Source organism: Lepisma saccharinum, chromosome 14, assembly GCF_977018435.1.
Source record: "Lepisma saccharinum chromosome 14, izLepSacc3.1, whole genome shotgun sequence".
Lineage (NCBI taxonomy): Eukaryota > Metazoa > Arthropoda > Insecta > Zygentoma > Lepismatidae > Lepisma > Lepisma saccharinum.
In genome coordinates, this window is record NC_139242.1 from 49,538,196 (window position 1) to 49,560,412 (window position 22,217).

General features: G+C 38.6%; 1 protein-coding gene across 2 annotated transcripts in view; it reads left to right on the forward strand.

Annotated features, from left to right (window-relative positions):
- Swt1 (Swt1 RNA endoribonuclease) overlaps positions 1-22,217 on the forward strand; it is a 118,564-nt gene that overhangs the window by 33,449 nt on the left and 62,898 nt on the right. For both annotated transcript variants that reach the window (XM_083135544.1, XM_083135543.1), the window contains exon 2: positions 1,930-2,147. In XM_083135544.1, the coding sequence (XP_082991670.1) occupies positions 1,944-2,147 (204 nt within the window). In that variant the 5' untranslated portion in view covers positions 1,930-1,943. The remainder of the gene's footprint in view (positions 1-1,929; positions 2,148-22,217) is intronic.

A 22,217-nucleotide genomic window follows, 5' to 3' on the forward strand; every position in this document is an offset into this window, starting at 1 on the left:
AGCTATACAATGCAATTCTATAAATTCCTTGCATTGAATATCTAATACCTACATATCCTTTTCGTCAGCAATAATGCTATAACTGCATGTTGTCAGTTTCACAGTACTTCACTTGGATATACTGTACTGAAGCAGAAATCCCATTGATAAAGTAAGGAAATATGACACTTTATTTTGTTCGATTCAATTGTTTCACTTACATGAAAGAGTTAAGTTGTTTGCTTTACAGAGAAGAGAGAAATAGCTTTATGCATTGAAAAATGAGTCCGCACTCATGGTTCTTGCAAGCAGAGGGTTCCAAACTTCAGTGGAAATATCAACATATAATACCGAGAATGTATAAGGAGACTGATAAATTACAAATTGTATTTCTTAATCATTCACTCTTCACTCTTATCTCATTTAGTCGTAACTTTAAAAATAATCAAGTATTTTATTTTAAACTTACTGCGTATGACAAAATTCCGTAATCAATCCTTCCCTAGCTTGTGAATTGTAATAATTTTCCAAATTCACTATTTTGCAGTTTGAATTCAAATCATAGAGAATAGGGGAATTAAGTCAATTTCATAGAAGATAATATTGGTGCTTAACAAATCCATGCCTGGATCTGTATGAGTTTATTATTTCAATTTACAAAAACATCGATTTAGTTTGTAATTGTCAGGGAAAAATGTAAATTTTGTCCTGGAAAACCTGGAAAAGTCAGGGAATTTCATTTTTGCTTGTTTGTAGCCACCCTGTACTATCAAGTTGCGTATCCAATAAAAATTACATTTATTAAAGAATAACCTTTAGTAAACAATTATAAAATTAAAAGAGAAAGGCCGCTGAGTTCCCGCTTGTCCTCGGTTTATAAAAGTCAACTTAATACGAGGATTCAAGCAGCACTTTGGATTGTATTGAAAAAAAAAAAAATATTCTGTAGCTACACACTCTTTTAATAATTGAGTTCAAAATAATTACTGAATATTACTACATATACTTACATAACCAAAGGCTAGCCTGTTTTGAGATCTCTACCCTTGTTTTGAAAAGCACTTTTCCTTCACCCTTTTGTAACAACCACTTTAATCACTGAATACGAGAGCTCTCATTATTATCAAAGTAATCACGTTTCACGTTAGCACTAAGTTTTTCACTTCACTTTCCTTTCTGCAAACTCTGATCCAATTTGAAGAAAACTCTTGAACAATTGACAAAATCTCTTCGAGATGATCACGTCATCAGATCAGACCCATGATTCTGGTAGGCACACGTTTCCATCGTCCTCACTTCAGTTTCCGGACCGACCAACTTGGAACCAACTATTTTTGTGGATTCCGAAAACTACTCATAAAAACAAACTAATAAAAGGATTCAAAGTTTCTTTAGTCAATGCGAGCGCATTTGCCGACTTTACGTGAAGAAAACTGCGCGGCCTTACAAAGACTTCCCACGCTCACTCAGTACTGTTCTTAGCGCCAAAAAATAACTGACAATGCTGTTTCCCCGCGAGACCTAGTCCATTTTAGCAGGGGTGTTTATAGTTCTTCACTTTCGTCTTTTCAGACAACTTAACAATTGGTCACAAACAGTTCTTTGTGTTGGTAAAATTTCATATTTTCATGTTGCTGTTTTTGTAGATTGTCCGATTAAATTTGTAGGACAAATGCCTTCATTAGCACAGGTTGTGGCATCAACAACAAAACAGCAATGCAGAAATATGAAACCTGACTCTCACCAGTTCTTCATTTTTAAAAAAATATTTTTTCCACCAAAAATACCAAGGAAAAGGGGTGTGTATTTCAACAGAACAATGAAATGCTCATTACCAAAATTTACAATTTTCTGATTCCATGCTTCAACCAACAGTAGTAATATTTTCTGTTTATGGAATGTGTTGTTTATTATTAAAAATGGATAATGTTTGCTTAACCTCTATTGCAGGTAATACTTTTCAAATGGAGGGGTCTAGTGGAAAGAAGCCACAGTTACCATTTGGATGGGTAGTCCATACATCAAAAACATATCGTGACAGAGTATACTATTTTAATGTCTACACTAAGCAAACTACATGGGATTTGTCAGACTTGTTATCTGAAGAAAGTGTCAAGAATGGGGATGAAGGAGGGAAGCATAATTTGGCATTGGAGTCAATAGAAGGGGTAAGTTTTATCACGTTCATAACTTGTATTTTTTTCCCTTCCACTTGATGCAGTTTCCTCCTTGTAGGGCTTAAACAAGGCTATGGACCAGGAAGAGCTCTGAAATAAGAACTGTACAGCTGCAGAAGCACAATGCAAAAATTTTCTTTGCATTTCTCAGTGTATGTAATGCAGTGACAACATTTTAAAAGTTTGAATTACATAAAAATTGGATTCAAAAACATGAAGTTCTTACTTATGCGTAGGGACCTTGATTTTTTTATATTTTTCTTATCCCCAAAAATTCGCATTTATATTTTAGCATATATTTCTGCCAAATATACCTAAAATTTATTGTGCTTTTAAACAAGTATTTTAAATTGTAGATTACATAGCCTATGCCTGTTCATGAGAGTTTGATACATTGGAACAGTTTTTTTAGGATGTTATTTTCCATTATTTCTTGCACAACAAACACCGATGTTATGGCTCCTGTGTGATGGTAGGTGCACACTTGATCTCCACCGAAATCATGACACTTCGCTCAGTAACGTAAACTGTTTGTCCTGTGACAAATGCTGATGTTACAGCTCCCTGCCATTTTGCTCTGTGATGTAAAACATTTTTTCAGGTTTTTTCCTTGGGATTTCCCCCCCCCCCCCATGTTGATGGGCAAAGGGAAAAGGGGTGCATCACATGACTTTGGGGGAAGGTCGGATGCTGTACTCAAAAACATGTCCAGGGCACCAAATTACCAAGGCCTCTAAGGGGCTCAACACATCTGGATCCTTGGAGGACCGGGGGTATAGGTAGGGGACACCAACAGGAAATCTCAAAGAGGTCAGGTTCCTATCCACCGGGTTGAAAATGTCTACGAAAAAGGGCCATTTTCAGCCTCTAGGGTGCCATTTTGAAAAACTCAAAAATTCAAGATGCCAGCAACATTTTTTTTAAAGGTAAGTTTGGATTCAGAAAATGCCTGGGCTGGTCATTTAAATATCCCTCCCAAAGTTGGGCGCGAATGTGAAAGGTTTTGTATTTAAAGAATCTTTGCATTTTTCACTTGATTAGTCATCATTTTGTGACAAAATATGACAAAGTACCTCACACCTTCCAAAAACTTCAAAAATTAAAATTACATTGTCCAATCTCACATATTTTGATTATGTCAAAAACTAAATATGCATGTCAGAAAAAAGGGCATAGTCACCATGATGCTCCAAGCATTTTTGGTACTCTGGAACAAGTTTACGTAGACCCTCTGCATAGAAATCTGTCGCCTGGGATCTCAGCCAGTCGAGAACTGATGTCTTGAGAACTTCACTATCATCGAAACGTTGCGAAGCAAACTACTTTTTGAGGTGAAGGAACAGAAAGTAATGACTTGGGGCAAGATCGGGACTGTATGATGGGTGATTAAAATGTTCCCATAGAAATTTTTGAATTGTCGCAACAGTACGGTCAGCTGTGTGTGGGCGGACATTGTCATGAATAAGGAGAATCCCAGACCGTAACATTCCTCTTCGCCGGTTTTGGATGGCACGTCGCAGATTAGACAGTGTTTGGCAATACACATCTTCTGTGATGGTTCGTCCCGGTTCCAGGAATTCCACGAGGATTACACCTTTTTTGGTCCCAAAACACGGTTGCCATGATTTTGCAATGTGATGGTGTTTGCTTGAATTTCTTTGGTTTCGGTAAACCGGAGTGACACCACTTCATGGATTGCTGCTGCAACCTACCAGTGACGTACGATACAGTGGCGACTCGTGGCTTTTGCAGAGTGTAGGAATATCTTATGGTAAACCGAGGAAGGTTTGAAAAATTCAGTTACATTCACACGTATTGGTTGTACTATATCCATTTCATTTAGAATGTTAGCTGCAGGCCCATGCTCAAGGTAGGGCAAGGGGCCCTTGCTCTTCATTTTGAACTATGAAACGTTTAAATGTGAACTTATAAAAACCAACGAAAATAATAAAATAACATTAACGATATTTCAGATTTTGCAAGATTTTCTTCCATCGTCGTTGGTTTGACGATAATAAAAAGTGCTGCTTAAACTTCGAAATTATGCTGAATGCTTCTAAATTGTGCTAGGATTTATTACTCTTTTTTTTTTTTTTTTTTTTTTTTGATAATTGTAATTCCGCATCTACTTTTCTAGAGTTTTGAACTTGCGTTACTTATTATTAACAGTTATGTCATAGTGTAAATTTTCCCCCAGAATTGTTTAAAATGGTGCAACCAACAACATGGATTCAAAATAGAAGGGTTTGAGAAAATTGTTTACCACCAACTTTCTACAGATTTCTTACTCTAAAATCTCCTGACAAACTAAATGGGGCAGGATGAAGAAAAGATAGGGTGAATCGTGGCATGGTTGTAAAAAAAGCTTTCCACTGGATCGGCATACTCCCTTTCGTTTTAAACGTCTGCTGGTGAAGTAGAAATAAGATTTGGACACAATTTTGTTTTTATTCCCTGAAAACATATTTCTTTGAATTCGATTTCCCTCTCCCAGGGATTAGCGTTTGCAATTTATGCTAGATTTTACCATTATGCCAAAAGCAGGGTGCTAAGTACCAACAAAGATCAAACTGTTCTTGGTTTAGTACCATTTTGCTGGGGTTGGCATCACTGATTGTGAGGAAAGTCTTGTTGATTCCTCCGGGGTGTAAGGGGTGACCTTCCACGTAGTACACCCACATGTCAACCTCACTTCCACATTAGTACACCCTGGACTGAAGACTAACGAGGCTCTGGCGACTGGCCCCATGGCCAGTATAATTTTGTTTGTATTGTCCTGTTCTTTTGTCCTTATGTGTGCTGAGTGCCCCTTTACAGCCTCAGCTTTTATCGAAAGTCAGAACATTTTAATATTTTATGATTTTAGTTCTGCAATGATAGAGTTGTTATTTGTAACAATAAGGGGCTGGACCCCGTATAATGTGACGGGTGCAAAATAGCCTTAGTGCTGACGCACCCACAATTTTAAATTCAAATTCCTCCCCTTCACTGCCACTTCCCACTCTTCAGCCTTCTGTTTGTAGGAAGACCGCCGAGCTTCCTCAACGAGCAACAGAAAAGCCTGTAACCATAGTCTTTGGGCTGAGTGAGCGTGAGCAGTCAACTCTTGACAGTATCTAAGCTAGGCAATTGTTCGTACATTGCGCTCATAATTTTATAACACGCATTAAACTCCTAAAAAGCAGAGAACTGGAAATAAATACAAATGAACTGTAGGAAGTTCTTCACTTCCTACATGGAGGAATCACCCCTCTTACGATATCCAGGTTTCGTCTCCAGTCACTATGTGAGAAAACAAGTCATCCCCATCCTTCTCCCAGCGGACCAAAAAATCATGTGCTGATTTAATTCTTTCATCTTTGTGAGTGTTTGTCAACATTTTTGGCACCCACCTTGCACACAGTTTTGCGATAACCCAGATTGTCCATTACAATTCGGTGCAATGTTTTATCAGACACTTCAGAAACTCCTTGCCTAGATCAGTAATGGTGAAACGGTGATTGGATCGCACTTTCTCATCAACACGTTGCACAAGGTTGTCCGTCTGAACACTAGGCCTCCAGCTCCGCTGGTCATCATGAACATTTGAATGTCCTTCCTGAAAAGCACGGCGCCATTGTCTCACCTTTCCTTCACTCATTACTGTTGGTCCATAAATGGCACACAATTCTCGATGAATGTCAGCTGCACTCAGTCCTTTTGCGTTGAGAAATCTAATGACCGACCTCACCTCGCATTTGGCGGGATTTTCTATTACAGTAGCAATTTCATCTTCCTGCTACTCGCACGTGCGCACTTCCACATTGAGAAATATACCTCTGTTGCACACACAGAATACTAAAGCATGCTTCCGTGCCCGCGCAGCTTCGTCAGTGTTGCCAGTCCCAAGTAAAAAATTATCAGCTTTTTTTTTTTTTTTTTTTACATGTGCCTCGTATATAATGGTTAATATTTTAGCAGTAGGTACTTAAAACTGAATTGAAAACTTTAAGTGGATTTGCAAGAGGTCAGTATTGCATCATTGTACATAATTGTTCATAAGTATTGAAAAATAAGGTCTTTGCACTGTGTTTAGGCCCAGTCTGGATTAGCCTATCATTGAATACCTGAGCCTTATGTTTCTGCCAGGTTGTGAGGGGTTACCCTTTCCGAACACACCCAAATACAGTGGAACTTCGATTTTACGTGTTTCAAGGGACCAAGCTAAAAAAAACTTAAAATACGGGAAAATGTAAAATAGAGAACAATTTATTAACATTTTACTGTGTTGGAACCATCAAGATTGAATGTATAATATAGAAAATGTAAAATCCAGGAACGTAAAAGCAGGGTTCCACTGTATCAAACTCTTTTCCACATAGTACACCCTGGACTGCATTCTTGCAGGCTAATGAGGCTGAGGCATCCGACACTCAGCCAGTATAATCCTTTGTGGGGCTTGTTTGTTTGTGATTCTTCTTTCAAGAGTTTCATCACCATTCATCTTCATCTTTGCAGTTAGCCAAAAGTGGCAGAAAAGCAAAGTAAAATAAAGAAAATCAATCAATTATATTTTAGTCCTATACATAGAAATTCCTCAAGAAATTTGTACATAATACTGGATTGTTTGACGCTGGGATGCAGATTTGTTTTTATTTAGTTGGTAATTCAGGAGCTTAATTTACTATTGATTGAAAATTTGTTTCATTTTCAGAATGTAAGAATGGAAGAAACTTTGCACTGTCATGTATCAGTAGGTTATTGAACCATTACTGCGACTAACATCTTCATAATTGAATCCACAATTCAAACCTTCACCTTTCAACATCTTCAGATTGCCTGTTGAATAGAGATGATCACATTTTATTATCCAACACACAAAATTATTAGTAAAATAATGTGTACATAAAGAATAAGAATGTATTGCACATAACAAACAATAAAAACTCATATAATTTAATATTTATTATTTTAGTTATTAAATTTGTATCATACACAATATAGGAGCCAACTCACCTGATGCAATTTATATTATACAAAAGCTAGGAATTATGGAGGAAATTTAGCAATCAATAACTGATACTCTATTGATTAGATATTAACTAGCACAGTGGTTCGCAAAGTGTGCGCCACAGTGCCCTTGAGCACCGTGGCTGGCTTACAGTGGTACCACGAAATGCTCCAATATTTTCACTGAAATGACACTTCTTGTTAGTCTACATATAGTTTTAGAATCAGACCATCACATCAATCCAAATATGTATTATTTAGTATTTTTAGAAATAAAATGTTTGTGAATTTGAAATACATGTGTATTTTTTAACTTAAGTCAAGCATTACAAGTGTTAGATAGGCCTGCATTCTGACTTGAGCACCACAGAAATATCTTGAAATGCTAAGGGTGCCATGAAGCTAGAAAGTTTGGGAACCCCTGAACTAGCAAATGTTCTCAGAAAATCCTAAATGGTTAATTCATCTTCTTAATTGATGTAAGTAGCTAGGCAATTGCCATATAAGAAGAATATACAAAACAAGGGTAGAAAAATACAGTGCAATGCTGATTGATAGCTTACAAGAGTTAAAGTATGGCAAAATGTCTTTGACAGTACAGTGTGATTCATAATTCCCTCCAGAGTTTCAAACGCTTATAGTGCAAGAACTATAACGCATGCAGCAAAAAGGAGCATATCAGGACATAAAGTATCTCTCCAAGTCTGCACTCGTAGTAGGCCCCATAATAGTAGATGTAGCCTGTAGTGGCAGTATAATGCAAACATGGCATGTACTGGTGAACACGAAGCATTCTGCATTTTAGAATTTGATAATACTAAAAATGTGTTAGAAAAAGAAGATTCACCATGTACATGTGTATGGAAAATCCTATTTTCTATACAACCTATACAACATACCTACCCCTCAGGCATCGTTCACATTGAAAAGAAAAGAAAAAATACGAAAATCTCTTTTACCACTATTAAAAATCACTTATGAAGTTTAAAAAAATAATTACAAAAGTGTTCTTCTTTGTAAGTTGAACCAGGTCAGTTGGCCTGGGAGGCGGTGAGTGCGGGGCGGGGACTTACTTCTAGAGAAGTGAGTCTAATCATCTGTTTTGTGCTTGGAAAACCTTTATTATTTTGTCAACCCTTGGAACTGCATTAATATGAATGTTCAGTAGAGCCAGTCCTGTTACTAATCTTCGTCCATGTGGGATCTCAACCAAGTTTTGATACTTTGGAGGGTGTGGCAACACTCACAGGAAATGTAGCCAATAGTCAAAAGCAAGGGTAGAACAATGCAGGGCCTCCGGTTGCCATGGCAGCTGAACATTTTCATTAACTTTAAAATCCAGTGCTAAAAAAATATATATTTTCAATATTTCGACTTTACTTATGGAAATTTCCATTACCTTTTTTTAAAATAATGAGTACAGAATGTGTTTATGTTTTCTGTATCATGTGTATTATTAAATCATCATAATAAATGTGCCACTATAAATGTTTGCACTGTTTCTAGCCAAATTTTGAAATCTGCACTAATATGATAGAGTCGGCCATATATTAGAATGTATTGCATAGTAAGTAAAGTGTTCCCCTGTGCTTAGCACCATGCCATGAAGGCATATAGGGGGTGTGGGGGTAACACCCCACACTTTCTTGATCCGGTCGTGAGTGGGGGTGATGTGATCAGCATCATGCCCCTGACCGCCTTTACCCCCCAGGTACCCATGTTATTCGACGCTGGGTAGGCGCCGGGGCCGCTTCCACCGTTAGAAAAGTACCCGGATTTGAACCGGCCGGGGGATCGAACCCGGGACCTTTAGCATGGTAGTCAGACGCGTTACCCACTGAGCCACCGTGGCCATTTGTATTGCATAGTTATTCATGCTGTTAACAGTTGAACCTTCTTTAGGAAGATAAATATGGTGCAATAATTAATTACATTTAATCCAATCTTGTATTAATTAATAAATATTTTATTTCTAAAGGTGTATATTTATGTTAGTTGGATTCATAGCTTTCTTAGACTATGTTTAACCCCCCGCCTGATCAAAAGTGTGATGTATACTTGGGAAGCAAATACAGTCACATTTTCCCACTGCTTCCAGAGCTCTTTTTGGCAGTAACCAAATCTCTCACACCATGGTTTGCTTTTACCCATTAGATTCCCACTCTCCACCTTGTCTCCTGTGCTTTCCACCATGCCATGAAGGCATAAGGGGCATGTACAGTTAGGGCCCCAGACTATCTTGATCACGGACGAAGGTGAGTGTAATGTGATCAGCATCATGCCCCTGGCCACCTTTACCCCCCCCCCCCAGAGTTTCCTCCAGGTACCCATTCTATACGATGCTGGGTGGGTGCCGGAGCTGCTTGAACAGGTGGAAAAAATCCCGGATCTTCACCACCAGGGATCAAACCCGAGTCTTTCGCAGTCAGGCGCTCTTTTACGACTGAGCTACTGTAGCTACCAAAAAAGGTTTCAAGCATAATTAAAAGATCTCCGCTGACAGGTTATCTGTGGCAATAAGATAAATTATCCACACGAGTACCAGGGTGAAAAAGAGTTGCACAGGATGAGTGGGCTTTAAAGTGTATTCCACCTTACAGTGGTTTCCCACATGAACCACACCAATGAACACCAAGGAGGACTAAAGCAAAGTACATAAGAGATGGTAAGACAAATGTTGCTTAACTATAAATGGAATATACCTTAATATCAAACATGTTGTTCTGAATCTACGAGGGTCACTATTTATATTTTGAGCCTTGGCAACACTGATTGAAGTTAGGCGCGATTTGATGTTTGCACGGAATCGTCTGGCATTATTGACCATAACGTACTTCAAATGTTTTGTCAATAGCTTCATTTGTGTTGTTTATGTTGCCTTGGAGATTGCGCGACAACAATAAAATGGAATTAACTCGTGAACATTTTCGTGCGATGATTTTTTACGATTTTCGACGTGGATTATCAAGACAAGAGTGCATCGATCAACTTACTTCCACATTTGGCGATGAAACCCCATCCTTTGCCACTGTGAAACGCTGGTATAACGAATTTAATCGTGGCCGCCATTCGCTCACCAACGAGATTCGCGAAGGTCGTCCAAAATCAGTTCAAGAAAACATTGATGCTGTGCAAAACCTAATACTGCAAGATCGTCATGTGACATACTGTGAGATTGAGGCAACCATAGGCATTAGTTCCACCAGCATATATAAAATATTACATGATCATTTAGCTGTGAGAAAGGTATGTTCTCGTTGGATCCCACACAATTTGACAAAAACTCAAAAAGACGCTCGCGTCAATTGGTGCAAACAAATGCTCAATAAATACAATCGTGGTGCTTCAAAAGACGTATATAAGTTTGTAACAGGTGACGAATCATGGATATATGCATATGAGCCGGAACGTAAACAGCAGTCGACCGTATGGGTGTTTCAAGATGAACCCAATCCAACAAAAGTTGTTCGCGCTCGAAGCACATCGAAACAAATGGTCGCCTGTTTTTTCGGGAAAACTGGTCATGTGGCAACTGTGCCTTTAGAGGAACGTAGAACGGTCAACTCTGAATGGTACACAACAATTTGTTTGCCAAAGGTCTTCAGTTAAATACGGAAAACAAACAAACGCCGTCGGATCATTCTTCATCAAGACAATGCCAGCTGTCACACATCTCGTCTAACAACCGACTTTATGAACAGTCAAAAAATCGAATTGATGGGTCATCCGCCGTACAGTCCTGATTTGGCACCCAATGACTTCTTCTTGTTCCCGAATGTCAAAAATAAGATGCCGTTGATGCGTTCAAAAACCATATTATGTAGGTGTCTCAAGAAGATTGGAAAAACTGCTTTGACAAATGGTTCGAACGAATGCAAAAGTGTATCAGGGTGGCGACAGACCTGGAAAACCTGGAAAACCGGGAAATGTCAGGTAATTTGAGGTGAGAAAAAAAGTCAGGGAAATGTCAGGGAATATTGTCTTCATTGACTTCGAACACACTTTTGACGAAAATTGTTATAACTCGGGCACTATTGGAGCAATGTACTTCGGATAACTTTTGTTTTGCAGCTAAAACATCAGCGCATGCAATCGTGTACAATTTAGAACACCGGACCGAGGAAGGGGGCTTTGGGGGGGGGGGGACATCCCCCGAATTTCAGTGGAAAAACATAAAAATCTGGAGTTTGTCCCCTCTTCTCCCGCTATTTTGGGGAGAAGGCGCAAACGCTAGTATTCTTTTCAAAGAATGGACATTTCTAAAGAGAATGAAACATGTTTCATGTTCTTGGGTGCCATACAAGTTGAATAATAAGCCGAAATGTGATTTTTTTAAACGAAAAATAGGTAATTTGCATTTTTGGAGGAAAATTGTTATAACTCGGGCACTATGGGAGCAATCTACTTCGGATAAGTTTTGTTTTGCAGCTAAAACATCATTACATGCAACCGTGTACAATTCAGAACGCCGAACCGAGGAAGAGGGTTTGGGGGCGCGACCCCCGAATTTCAATGAAAAAAAAACATAAAAATCTGGAGGTTGCCCCCTCTTCTCCCGCTATTTGGGAAGAAGGCGCGAACTTTAATATTCTTTTCAAAGAATTGACATTTCTCAAGAGAAGGAAACATGTTTCATGTTCATGGGTGTCATACAAGTTGAATAATAAGCCAAAATGTGATGATTATTTTTTATTTTTTACGAAAAATAGGTAATTAGCATTTTTGGAGGAAAATTGTTATAACTCGAGCACTTTGGGAGCAATCTACTTCGGATAAGTTTTGTTTCGCAGCAAAAACATCGTAGCATGCAACCGTGTACAATTCAGAACGCCGAACCAAGATAGGAGGTCTGGGGGCGCGACCCCGAATGTCAATAAAAAAAAACAATAAAAATCTGGAGTTTGCCCCCCTCTTCTCCCACTATTTGCCGCGAACTTTAGTATTCTTTTTAAAGAATTGACATTTCTCAAGAGAATGAAACATGTTTCATGTTCTTGGGTATCATACAAGTTGAATAATAAGCCAAAATGTGATTTTTTTAAAATTTTTTTTACGAAAAATAGGTAATTAGCATTTTTGGAGGAAAATTGTTATAACTCGGGCACTATGGGAGCAATCTGCTTCGGATAAGTTTTGTTTTGCAGCCAGAACATCATAGCATGCAACCGTGTACAATTAAGATCACCGAACCGAGGAAGGGGAGTTTGGAGGCGTGACCAATGAATTTCAATAAAAAAAAGAAAACATAAAAATCTGGAGTTTGTCCCCCTCTTCTCTCGCTGGCAAGTGCATGCTCCCAACCTCAAATTTACTGCAACACTAGTATTGCAATGAAATTAACACCACTCTATGTCCTGTCTGTTTAAACTCGTGAGAGATGGTCATTAATCTCTCACTGAGTAAGGTTAATGTCCAATATGATGAAATAAAATACTAATAATAAATACGTAAATATTTTAATATCATATTTACTCTATTCATTCAATCATAGAAGCAAATCACTTTCTTCAAGAATTTACTTTTTTCTGCCAGCCCTGCTAAATTTTCACTTTCCATCTACTGATTTATACGAGGGGTGGCCAGAAAGTAATTTCCGATTGATTTTTTGCAAACGCCAAAACCGTGAAAAATGGTAATTGTTGCGAAGTTATGTTTAGGAATGTGCAGTGATGTCTGGACACATTTTTCGCCCTTTCTAAATATCGAAATAATGCGAATTTGGCATAAAATGTGAATTGTTGGCGTTTTTAGCGATTTTTTTTAAAGAAATGGCTTAAAACAACAAAAAATTCCATGAAATCCAACATTCTTGTCTTTTCTAGGCCATGTTTGTGTACATAGAACATGCAAGTTTTCGAACATTTTAAAGAGTAAACTATAGAGTTATATGTACATGGAATAATTCCGACAACCACATTAAATCATGTATTTCCCACGATTTTTTCAACTTCTATCAAAACCATTTGCATCACAGAGAAAAGTGGCAGGGTTCTAACAGGAGATCGAGTGCGTATCTACCGTCACACGGGAGCCACATCTTTGTATTTGTCGCACGGGATATGTTTTGAATTACCAAGATAAGTGCGCTGCATCGGCATTTGTAATAAGGGAGCTCAGTCGTTAGGGCGTCTGACTACTATGCAAGAGACCCAGGGTCGATCCCCTGCGGGGGAGAACTGGGATGTTTTCCACCTATTCAAACTGCTTCGGCACCCACCCAGCATCTTATGAAGCTGGTACCTTGAGGCAACTTTGAGGGATAAAGGTAGTCAGGTGCGTGGTGCTGATCACATCACCCCTACCTTTAGCCATGATCAAGAAAGTGTGGGGCCCTAACTCCACACCCCTATACACCTTCATGGAAAAGTACAGGGGAGCATTTTACTTTTACTTCCTCACAAAACTGTCATGAAACTACGTAGACCATGTGATATACAATTTAAAATAATAGTTTAGAAGCACAATGGAGTATTAAGTTTCGGTATATTTGGCAGATAAATGTTCTAAAACAAAAACGCGAATTTTGGGAAACATAATACTGACAAGTCAAAAAAAGATAATGCTAAATTTTGGTGCCATAATATATCAGTATTTGTCACGTAAGGATTGATTGATTTTAATTTTTTTGGTGCATCGCCACTTATGGTCATTATGCACCCTTCAGTATATACGGGGAAAATTCCATTATCTAAAATCCTTACCTTAAAATTAAGAAATGGGGTATGGAAAATAACTTTCCCAAAATAACTTTTCAAGATACCAAATTCTCACGAAGAGGCATAAGCCATGTGACTTACAATTTGAAACAGTAGTTTAGAAACACCATGAAGGAATAATTTCAGATATTTGCCAGAAAATGCGCTAAAATGAAAATGTGAATTTTGAGAAAAATAACACTGTATAGTAAAAAATAAAAAATAAGAAAATACACCAATTTGAAAAAAAATAACAAAATATCAAGGTCCCTACCGATTAGGCATAAATAAAACATGAATATCAGTTGTAATTTATTGCATTAGTAACAGTGAGTTTCAACCTAATCTTCGGCATAATCACCACCGTTATGCTGGCATTTGTAGTAGCATGGCACTAAATTTTGTATGCCCATGGTATATGTGTCGGACAGCAAAGACTGGTACTATCTCTACCGCAGTGTAGCTGTCAAATCCCTGCCCTGCCAGAAACCTCTTCAGTTAAAGAAAGAGATGAAAGTCAGTACATTCAAGGCCAGGGCTGTACAGGGAGTGGTCCAAGATCTCTCACCTGAAGTGATGCAAAGGGCCCGTGTGTACTCAGCTGTATGGGGTTGTGCACATTCGATTGACTTTCCGTGAATTGTCTGCACCATCGTCTGACCATACATGACGTCCGGTCTGCACACCTCACACAATTGCTGGTGGCTCTGTGCCAAATTCTGAGTGTGCATTTTCGGCTAGGATCGGTGGGAGACTGTATGACAGCTGCAATCTTTAACCTAGAACTGTCCTAAAACGGCTGAATTGCAACTGTACCAGATTACTGCTACATGCCACTTTTTCCTGCCTGCATGTGTGTGTCTATCTCTGACCACCAGTGCTGCGTATAGGCACCATTGGAGCTTTTTTCAGGATGCCCCTCGTATATGAACTTTCAGAAGCTTTTATTATTAGAGTGTTCCTGTTTTAATGTATGGTTAGCTAAATCAGGTACCTATACAATGCAATTCTATAAATTCCTTGCGTTAAACTTCTAATACCTACATAACCTTTTCGACAGCATTAATGGTATAACTGCATGTTGTCAGTTTCACAGTACTTCACTTGGATATACTGTACCGAAGCAGAAATCCCATTGATAATGTAAGGAAATATGACACTTTATTTTGTTCGATTCAATTGTTTCACTTATATGCAAGAGTTAAGTTGTTTGCTTTACAGAGAATAGAGAAGTAGCTTTATGCATTGAAAAATGAGTCCGCACTCATGGTTCTTGCAAGCAGAGGGTTCCAAACCTCAGTGGAAATATCAACATATAATACCAAGAATGTATAAGGAGACTGATAAATTACAAATTGTATTTCATAATCACTCTTCCCTCTAATTTCATTTAGTCGTAACTTTAAAAATAATCAAGTATTTTATTTTAAACTTACTGCGTATGAGAAAATTCCGTAATCCTTCCCTAGCTTGTGAATTGTAATAATTTTCCAAATTCACTATTTTGCAGTTTGAATTCAAATCATAGAGAATAGAGAAATTGAGTAAATTTCATAGAGGATAATGTTGGTAGTTAACAAATCCATACCTGGATCTGTATGAGTTTATTATTTCAATTTGCACAAACATCGATTTAGTTTAGTTTGTAATTGTCAGGGAAAAATGTAAATTTTGTCCTGGAAAACCTGGAAAAGTCAGGGAATTTTATTTCTTCTTGTTTGTAGCCACCCTGTGTATTGACCACAAAGGAGAATACTTCGAAAAACAATAAAGCAGTTTTCAATGCCAAATTCCTGTTTTTTCATTGTTAGGCTCAAAATATAAATAGTGACCCTCGTACAAAATGCAAAAGTGTTGAAAAACATTAAGATACTTAGTACATAATAACAAAACGCTCACAATACACAGTAACAGCACAAAATTAAGCAATAATTTTGCAATTACAACATTCTTTATGCAATGCGATAGTTTACCAGAAGACTATAGAAAGTAATAACATGACGTCAGCAACAAGATAAACATATACAAGGAGGGACAGTGTATTTCAGCATGCTTACATCACTACACCATATAAGTGAGTAAACACAAAGCAGATCAAAAGATTCTCTCAGGCTATCGACCAGGTGCTATCAAAATCTTTCCATCATTCGTTGCCAGGAAAGCTTCAAGACTTACTACAAAGCACATCATTTTCACTGTAGGTTTTTGTTAACTGCTCACACACGAATAAATTGTACAGTGTTTCTAAAGTCATGCAACCCAAACTTTGATAGCTTATAACATGAAAACCGCTAGGATATTTACACTGGCTTTTCTGCATTGTAAAACCTCATACATTGAGATATTTTTCAATGCTTGATAGCCCGAGAGAATCTATTCATCATTCGTTGCCAGGAAAGCTTCAAGTCTAAATTACCAGAGAGACAAGTTATAACCAGAGTTAGGATTTTTAGGTGCGCACCTTTTTTTCATAGTGAAAGTGAGACCTCTCTGGAAGGACTCAGTGTGTGAAATGTTGCCTCAACGTGAGAATGGAGCTAATTTTCCAGCACCTTTTTCCCCCTTTTTTGATAACCTTTCCCCTTCCCTCCCTTTTCTGGGACATTTATCTATTTTCCCCCTTTTTCGTGTTCTTAATCGCTTTTCCTCCACTTTTTGTGTCCTTTTACTGGTGATGTTAAATATATTTCCTCAGCAAATCATTGATTTTTTTTCGCGACACTTTTTCTCTTTAAGATGTTTTCACATTGTTAACTGAAATTGAATGTATTTAAACTGTGCTTGATTTGCCTATTTGAAATCAACAATGGAAAGATCGCTACTGATATGCACCAGATCGCCGTTATTTTTTTTAAGATAGAAGGAAGAAGGAAACACAGTTTGGTCTTGGAAGCAGTAAAGCAACAATGTGTTTCTGAAGTGGTGGGTTTCGCGTTTCATGTGTGCACAGTGGACAGATATTGTTTGTGGATGTAAGTTCCTTACCTGCTTTTTCACTCTCTTAGATCCTGTTAGGCATGTACTTTACCATGCCGAAAGTGCCCAGATCCCGATTTCTCAGTCTGGCTCAAGAATTTAAGCACGAGTTCATAGAAAGTGATGGAACTGTTATTCGATGCACTGTTTGTGATACGGGAATCACATTAGATGAAAAACACCAGAGAGATCGCATCCAGCAACATATTTCCAGCTCTAAGCATCAAAAGAACAAGAATCTGCAAGGAAGTAAATCTCGGCAGCCTCTCTTACAAATGCATTTGAGCAGTGTTCTTCCAAGAACCAAAATTTAAAGGAATTTAATGTTTACTTGTGTTGACTTAACAAGGTGAACCATCCGGCCTGGAAAGGGTTCCTTGAAAAGTACACACGGTTGTCAGTGCCCGATGAGAGTACGTTAAGGAAAAGCTATATTGAACCTGTGTATGAAGAAACTGTTCGTAAAATTAAGGTGAAAGTGCCAGATTGCGATGTAGGTGTCATTCTGGATGAGACGACAGACTCAATGCAACAATATGTTTTGAACATTTTTGTTTTTCCTCTGACAGGTGAGGGAGGAAGTTAAGCCCATGTTACTAAACATGTATGAGTTGCAGACAACCAATGCCAGTACAGTGATGCAGTCATTTATGGATTTCTGACAAAAACTATGGCCCGGTGGAATTCAGTTCGAAAAAGTAGTAGTTGTAGTTACTGACCAGGCTCCCTACATGCTTTCGGCATTTAACCAATTGAAGCCGTTGTTCCCTAAGTTAAAGCATGTAACCTGTTTGGCTCATGCCCTCCACAGGGTTTCTGAATCTATTAGGAACGAATACAACATTGTAAATGAGTTAATATCTGATCTGAAGATAATACTCCTTAAGGCCCCGAGTCGCATTCTTCCCTACAGAGAAACTAACAGCCTGCCCCTGCCACATTTCCCCATCATTACTCGCTGCGGATCATGGATTGAGTGTGCTGCATTTCTGTGTGAAAATTGTGAAAAAATTAAGGACTTCGTGCTTTCCCTGGATTCAACCGACGCAGGTGCAATTTCCAAGGCACAGCAACTTCTCCTCCCAGACAAGATAGATGATTTGCAAAAATAACTATTTTGTGTACATTCCTACAAGTACCTGAAAAGGAAAAACAATGGGATATCTTTACTACTGTGAGGGGGCAGTTAGATGGTTTTGCCAGAGACAAACTTGAGGCTAGTCTTGACAAGAATCCGCATGGTTTGGAATTTGCCACTTCCACAGAGTTGCCATTCCGAGTGAATACTAAGTTTGCCCCACTTGTTTCTGTGGATGCAGAGAGAAGCTTCAGCTTATATAAAGATATTTTATCTCCAAAAAGAAACAAACTCACTTTTAAAAATTAGTAATGCTTAATGTTGTAAGATACAACATCTTTGTCTTTTTTCCCGACTCTGGTGAATAACTGTAACACAACCTATGTGTGTGATGTGTACACACCTTCGAGTGAATAGCTTAGACTAATAAAATAGGAGGAAAAGTTTAAAAAATAGTATAATTATCAGCACCTTTTTTTCCCCCAATTAGCACCTTTTTTGCCCCTTTTTGGGTCTTATTTTAGCACCTTTTCCCTTCCTTTTTCCCAATGAAATTTTCCCCTAAAAATCCTAACTCTGGTTATAACCGCTAAGTACTTCAGACTCTTGCTGCTTAACAGTTTGTCTTAAATGTATGGATACAATTGTTTGGAGGAAAAGAAGCACAAGAGATTTTCAAAGGGACGTATTATCTCTATCCCTAATGGAGCTAGTGAAAGCGATTGCAATTCGGAATCTGCATGTGATCGTAGACATCCCCGCCCATACATATACTCTATTGAAAGGTGTTGTCCTGCACTTTTTTTCCCCCCGAAAATTTAAAATTGGCGTATCTCCGTTTCTAATTGAGCTAGGAGGATGGTTGATAGCTCGTTGGACTCTGAATGAAGTCTTCTTTCCGATTCTACAATACAAAATGGGGTTTCCATTTAAAATTTCACAGTTGCCCCCCGCCCCACCCCCAGGGGGCGTGAGTGGTGAATCAAGTGTGATATCATTGAATAGCTTTCTTTCACTTATTCAACACGTATTTTTTCGTTTGCCAATTCGATGTGTATTTCTCACGATATGTGACCGTTCCGGTACTTTTGGACCACTCGGTATATATATACACCCATCAATGCAATAAAACTAAAACAGTGAGATAAAATGAGTTTTTCTTTCCCGACTGAACTTTCATCAAGGCTTTTGCCCTTTCTAATCAGATGGTGTGCACACGCCTATGGTAATAAATAGAATGCAACAAGCATCTAACGTCCTGCTGTCTCTTGTATCTATTTGCTTGAGAGTTTTTGCATTAAAATATATTTTTTTACATTTACCCGCTGTTTGTAGAACATGCAAATATTTTTCAGCACCTAAAAATCCGCTTCCTAATGATAACATTGGGTCCAGTTTTTACTACGAACCTTTACACTAGCGTATACGGCAGAGCGAGCACCGCTATGAAAATAATGCGAGCGAACTACTCTGGCGTTTTTTTTTCAGCGACCACCGATTCGAACCAAATAATTTTTCTTTTTTGTCCCGGATTCGTCAGACGTGTAGTGACGCGCGCTCTTTATTCTTGATTTCTTGCGGTATTCGGCGACCATAGAAAGTTCGAATGTAAACCATTAGACACACACCAAATAAGAAATAGGAGACACTAGGGAGGAAACTATGGCTTCAAATGATATTTTTGTTATTAAAAATATCAGGTGTGTTGTACGGGACGGAGAAAATTCACCATTTCCATACTCGGGAAATTTTGAGGACAGGAAATGTATATAATTTTTCAATAACGAGTTTTCGTACAGTACCATTCCGATACATTCTGCATATCATACGCTACCGGTACACTGGCGATTTGTCTTCTCATGCCATGTGACCACATGATCGCTAGAACGTCAGTCAGTTGAAGTCAGCAGAACACGGCAGTGTAAAAGTTTGGTAGAAACTGGATTCAATGCGACCATAGGGTTAGAGGCAGACTATTTTTTCAGTGTTCTGTATTTATTCTAGAACAGACGTTTATTGTCCCCTTATTGGTATTCTTGTTTCAATATTTGGGGAAACAATTTTATGAACGTGGTGGACAATTTCCCGTCGGAGGGATAAATTTATGTGAGAAAGGGAAATGTTTACCCTCTGCCGTTATGTGTAGCAACATTGGGCGCCTCCAGGATCACTCAGCAACTCAACATTGTTGAGTAGCAAGAACCCTGAAGGCGCTTGCTACCTGGTTGTTGAGAAGGTGCGACCGCGGCTTCACTCAACATAAAATTCTCTCGCTACCTGCGGTCAACAGTCTGCAAGTCTGTGGTCGTCTGCTAGTTGCAACATGGCGCGGCGGAAGACGCGTGGAGTAAAAAGTATATACTTTCAAGTTTGATTACGTAGGTCAAGCGCACTATTAGGTCGCCCATCCGATAGACTTAAATAGTAATAGCTTTTTCGCCACTATATTATCGGAGAATGAGTCATCTGTCAATGGATAATTATGACTGGGTTCAACTGAGGTATATTTAAAATAACGCAGTTAAAAAATGTAATGAACCTAGGTACTGTTCACAACATTAAGTTTTTTGGCAAAACGGCTGAGCATGCTCTTGCAAACACGTGTTCAGCTTGAGGTCGAGAGCACCTTTTATCTCGCTATCTAAGTTCCGGTATAGACATGGATGTTATTTGATTGATTTAATATATTTTATTTTGCATTTTTGGCACTTTTGGTTAATCGCGAGATGAGGATGAGTGATGATATGATGAAGGAACACTCACAAGGAACAGCATGCCCAGGCCGGGATTCGAACAATTTTATGAACGTGGTGGACAATTTCCCGTCGGAGAGATAAATTTATGTGAGAAAGGGAAATGTTTACCCTCTGCCGTTATGTGTAGCAACATTGGGCGCCTCCAGGATCACTCAGCAACTCAACATTGTTGAGTAGCAAGAACCCTGAAGGCGCTTGCTACCTGGTTGTTGAGAAGGTGCGACCGCGGCTTCACTCAACATAAAATTCTCTCGCTACCTGCGGTCAACAGTCTGCAAGTCTGTGGTCGTCTGCTAGTTGCAACATGGCGCGGCGGAAGACGCGTGGAGTAAAAAGTATATACTTTCAAGTTTGATTACGTAGGTCAAGCGCACTATTAGGTCGCCCATCCGATAGACTTAAATAGTAATAGCTTTTTCGCCACTATATTATCGGAGAATGAGTCATCTGTCAACGGATAATTATGACTGGGTTCAACTGAGGTATATTTAAAATAACGCAGTTAAAAAATGTAATGAATCTAGGTACTGTTCACAACATTAAGTTTTTTGGCAAAACGGCTGAGCATGCTCTTGCAAACACGTGTTCAGCTTGAGGTCGAGAGCACCTTTTATCTCGCTATCTAAGTTCCGGTATAGACATGGATGTTATTTGATTGATTTAATATATTTTATTTTGCATTTTTGGCACTTTTGGTTAATCGCGAGAAGATGAGGATGAGTGATGATATGATGAAGGAACACTCACAAGGAACAGCATGCCCAGGCCGGGATTCGAACCTGGAACCCCTGGCGTCGTAGCGCGATGTGTTAACCACTCAGGGATGTTTTTTGTGAATGTTCCTTCTTCAAGTAGGGACATTCATTTTTTTGCAAGAAATATTGGCATCAAGTATCGAGGCTATTTCCTGTGCGAAATACATACTTTTCAAGGGAGCTTAATATCAAGAAATGCACCGTTTAAGAATTGAGATATTTGAAAATCCATTGCAAGGAGGGTGGTATTACAATAACTTAACGATGATCATGCAAAGTTAATCATAAAGACAACTAACAATATTGTGGCATATTCATGTATAAACGCCAGTTCGTACGTGTCTATTTATATTGCTTTAATTTACATTTTTTTGCAGCTAGGCAAGCATAATCAGTAATTCATAATTTAAACTATATCAAACATTATTGCTTGAAAACAACGCGATTTGTTATGGACACAACACCGTTATACAATTTTGCACACATCTTGCAGCTTATACTCACTGTTTAACATTTCTGTTCGGTTTGGTTGAGGTCACACACACAAAAAAAGCAGTGTTGCGTCGAACGTGCGCTCCTATACGAAAATATTTAATTTAAACATATATATATATCCTTAAATAAAACTGGCCCGACCCTGTGGCCGAGTGGTTAGCACATCGCGCTGCGACGCCAAGGGTCCCGGGTTCGAATCCCGGTCGGGCTTGGTTGTTTGTGAATGTCCATTCATCAATTTCATCACTCATCCCCATCTTCGCAAATTAGCCTAGAGGCACAAAACGCGAAGTAAAATAAACTCAATCAATCAATTA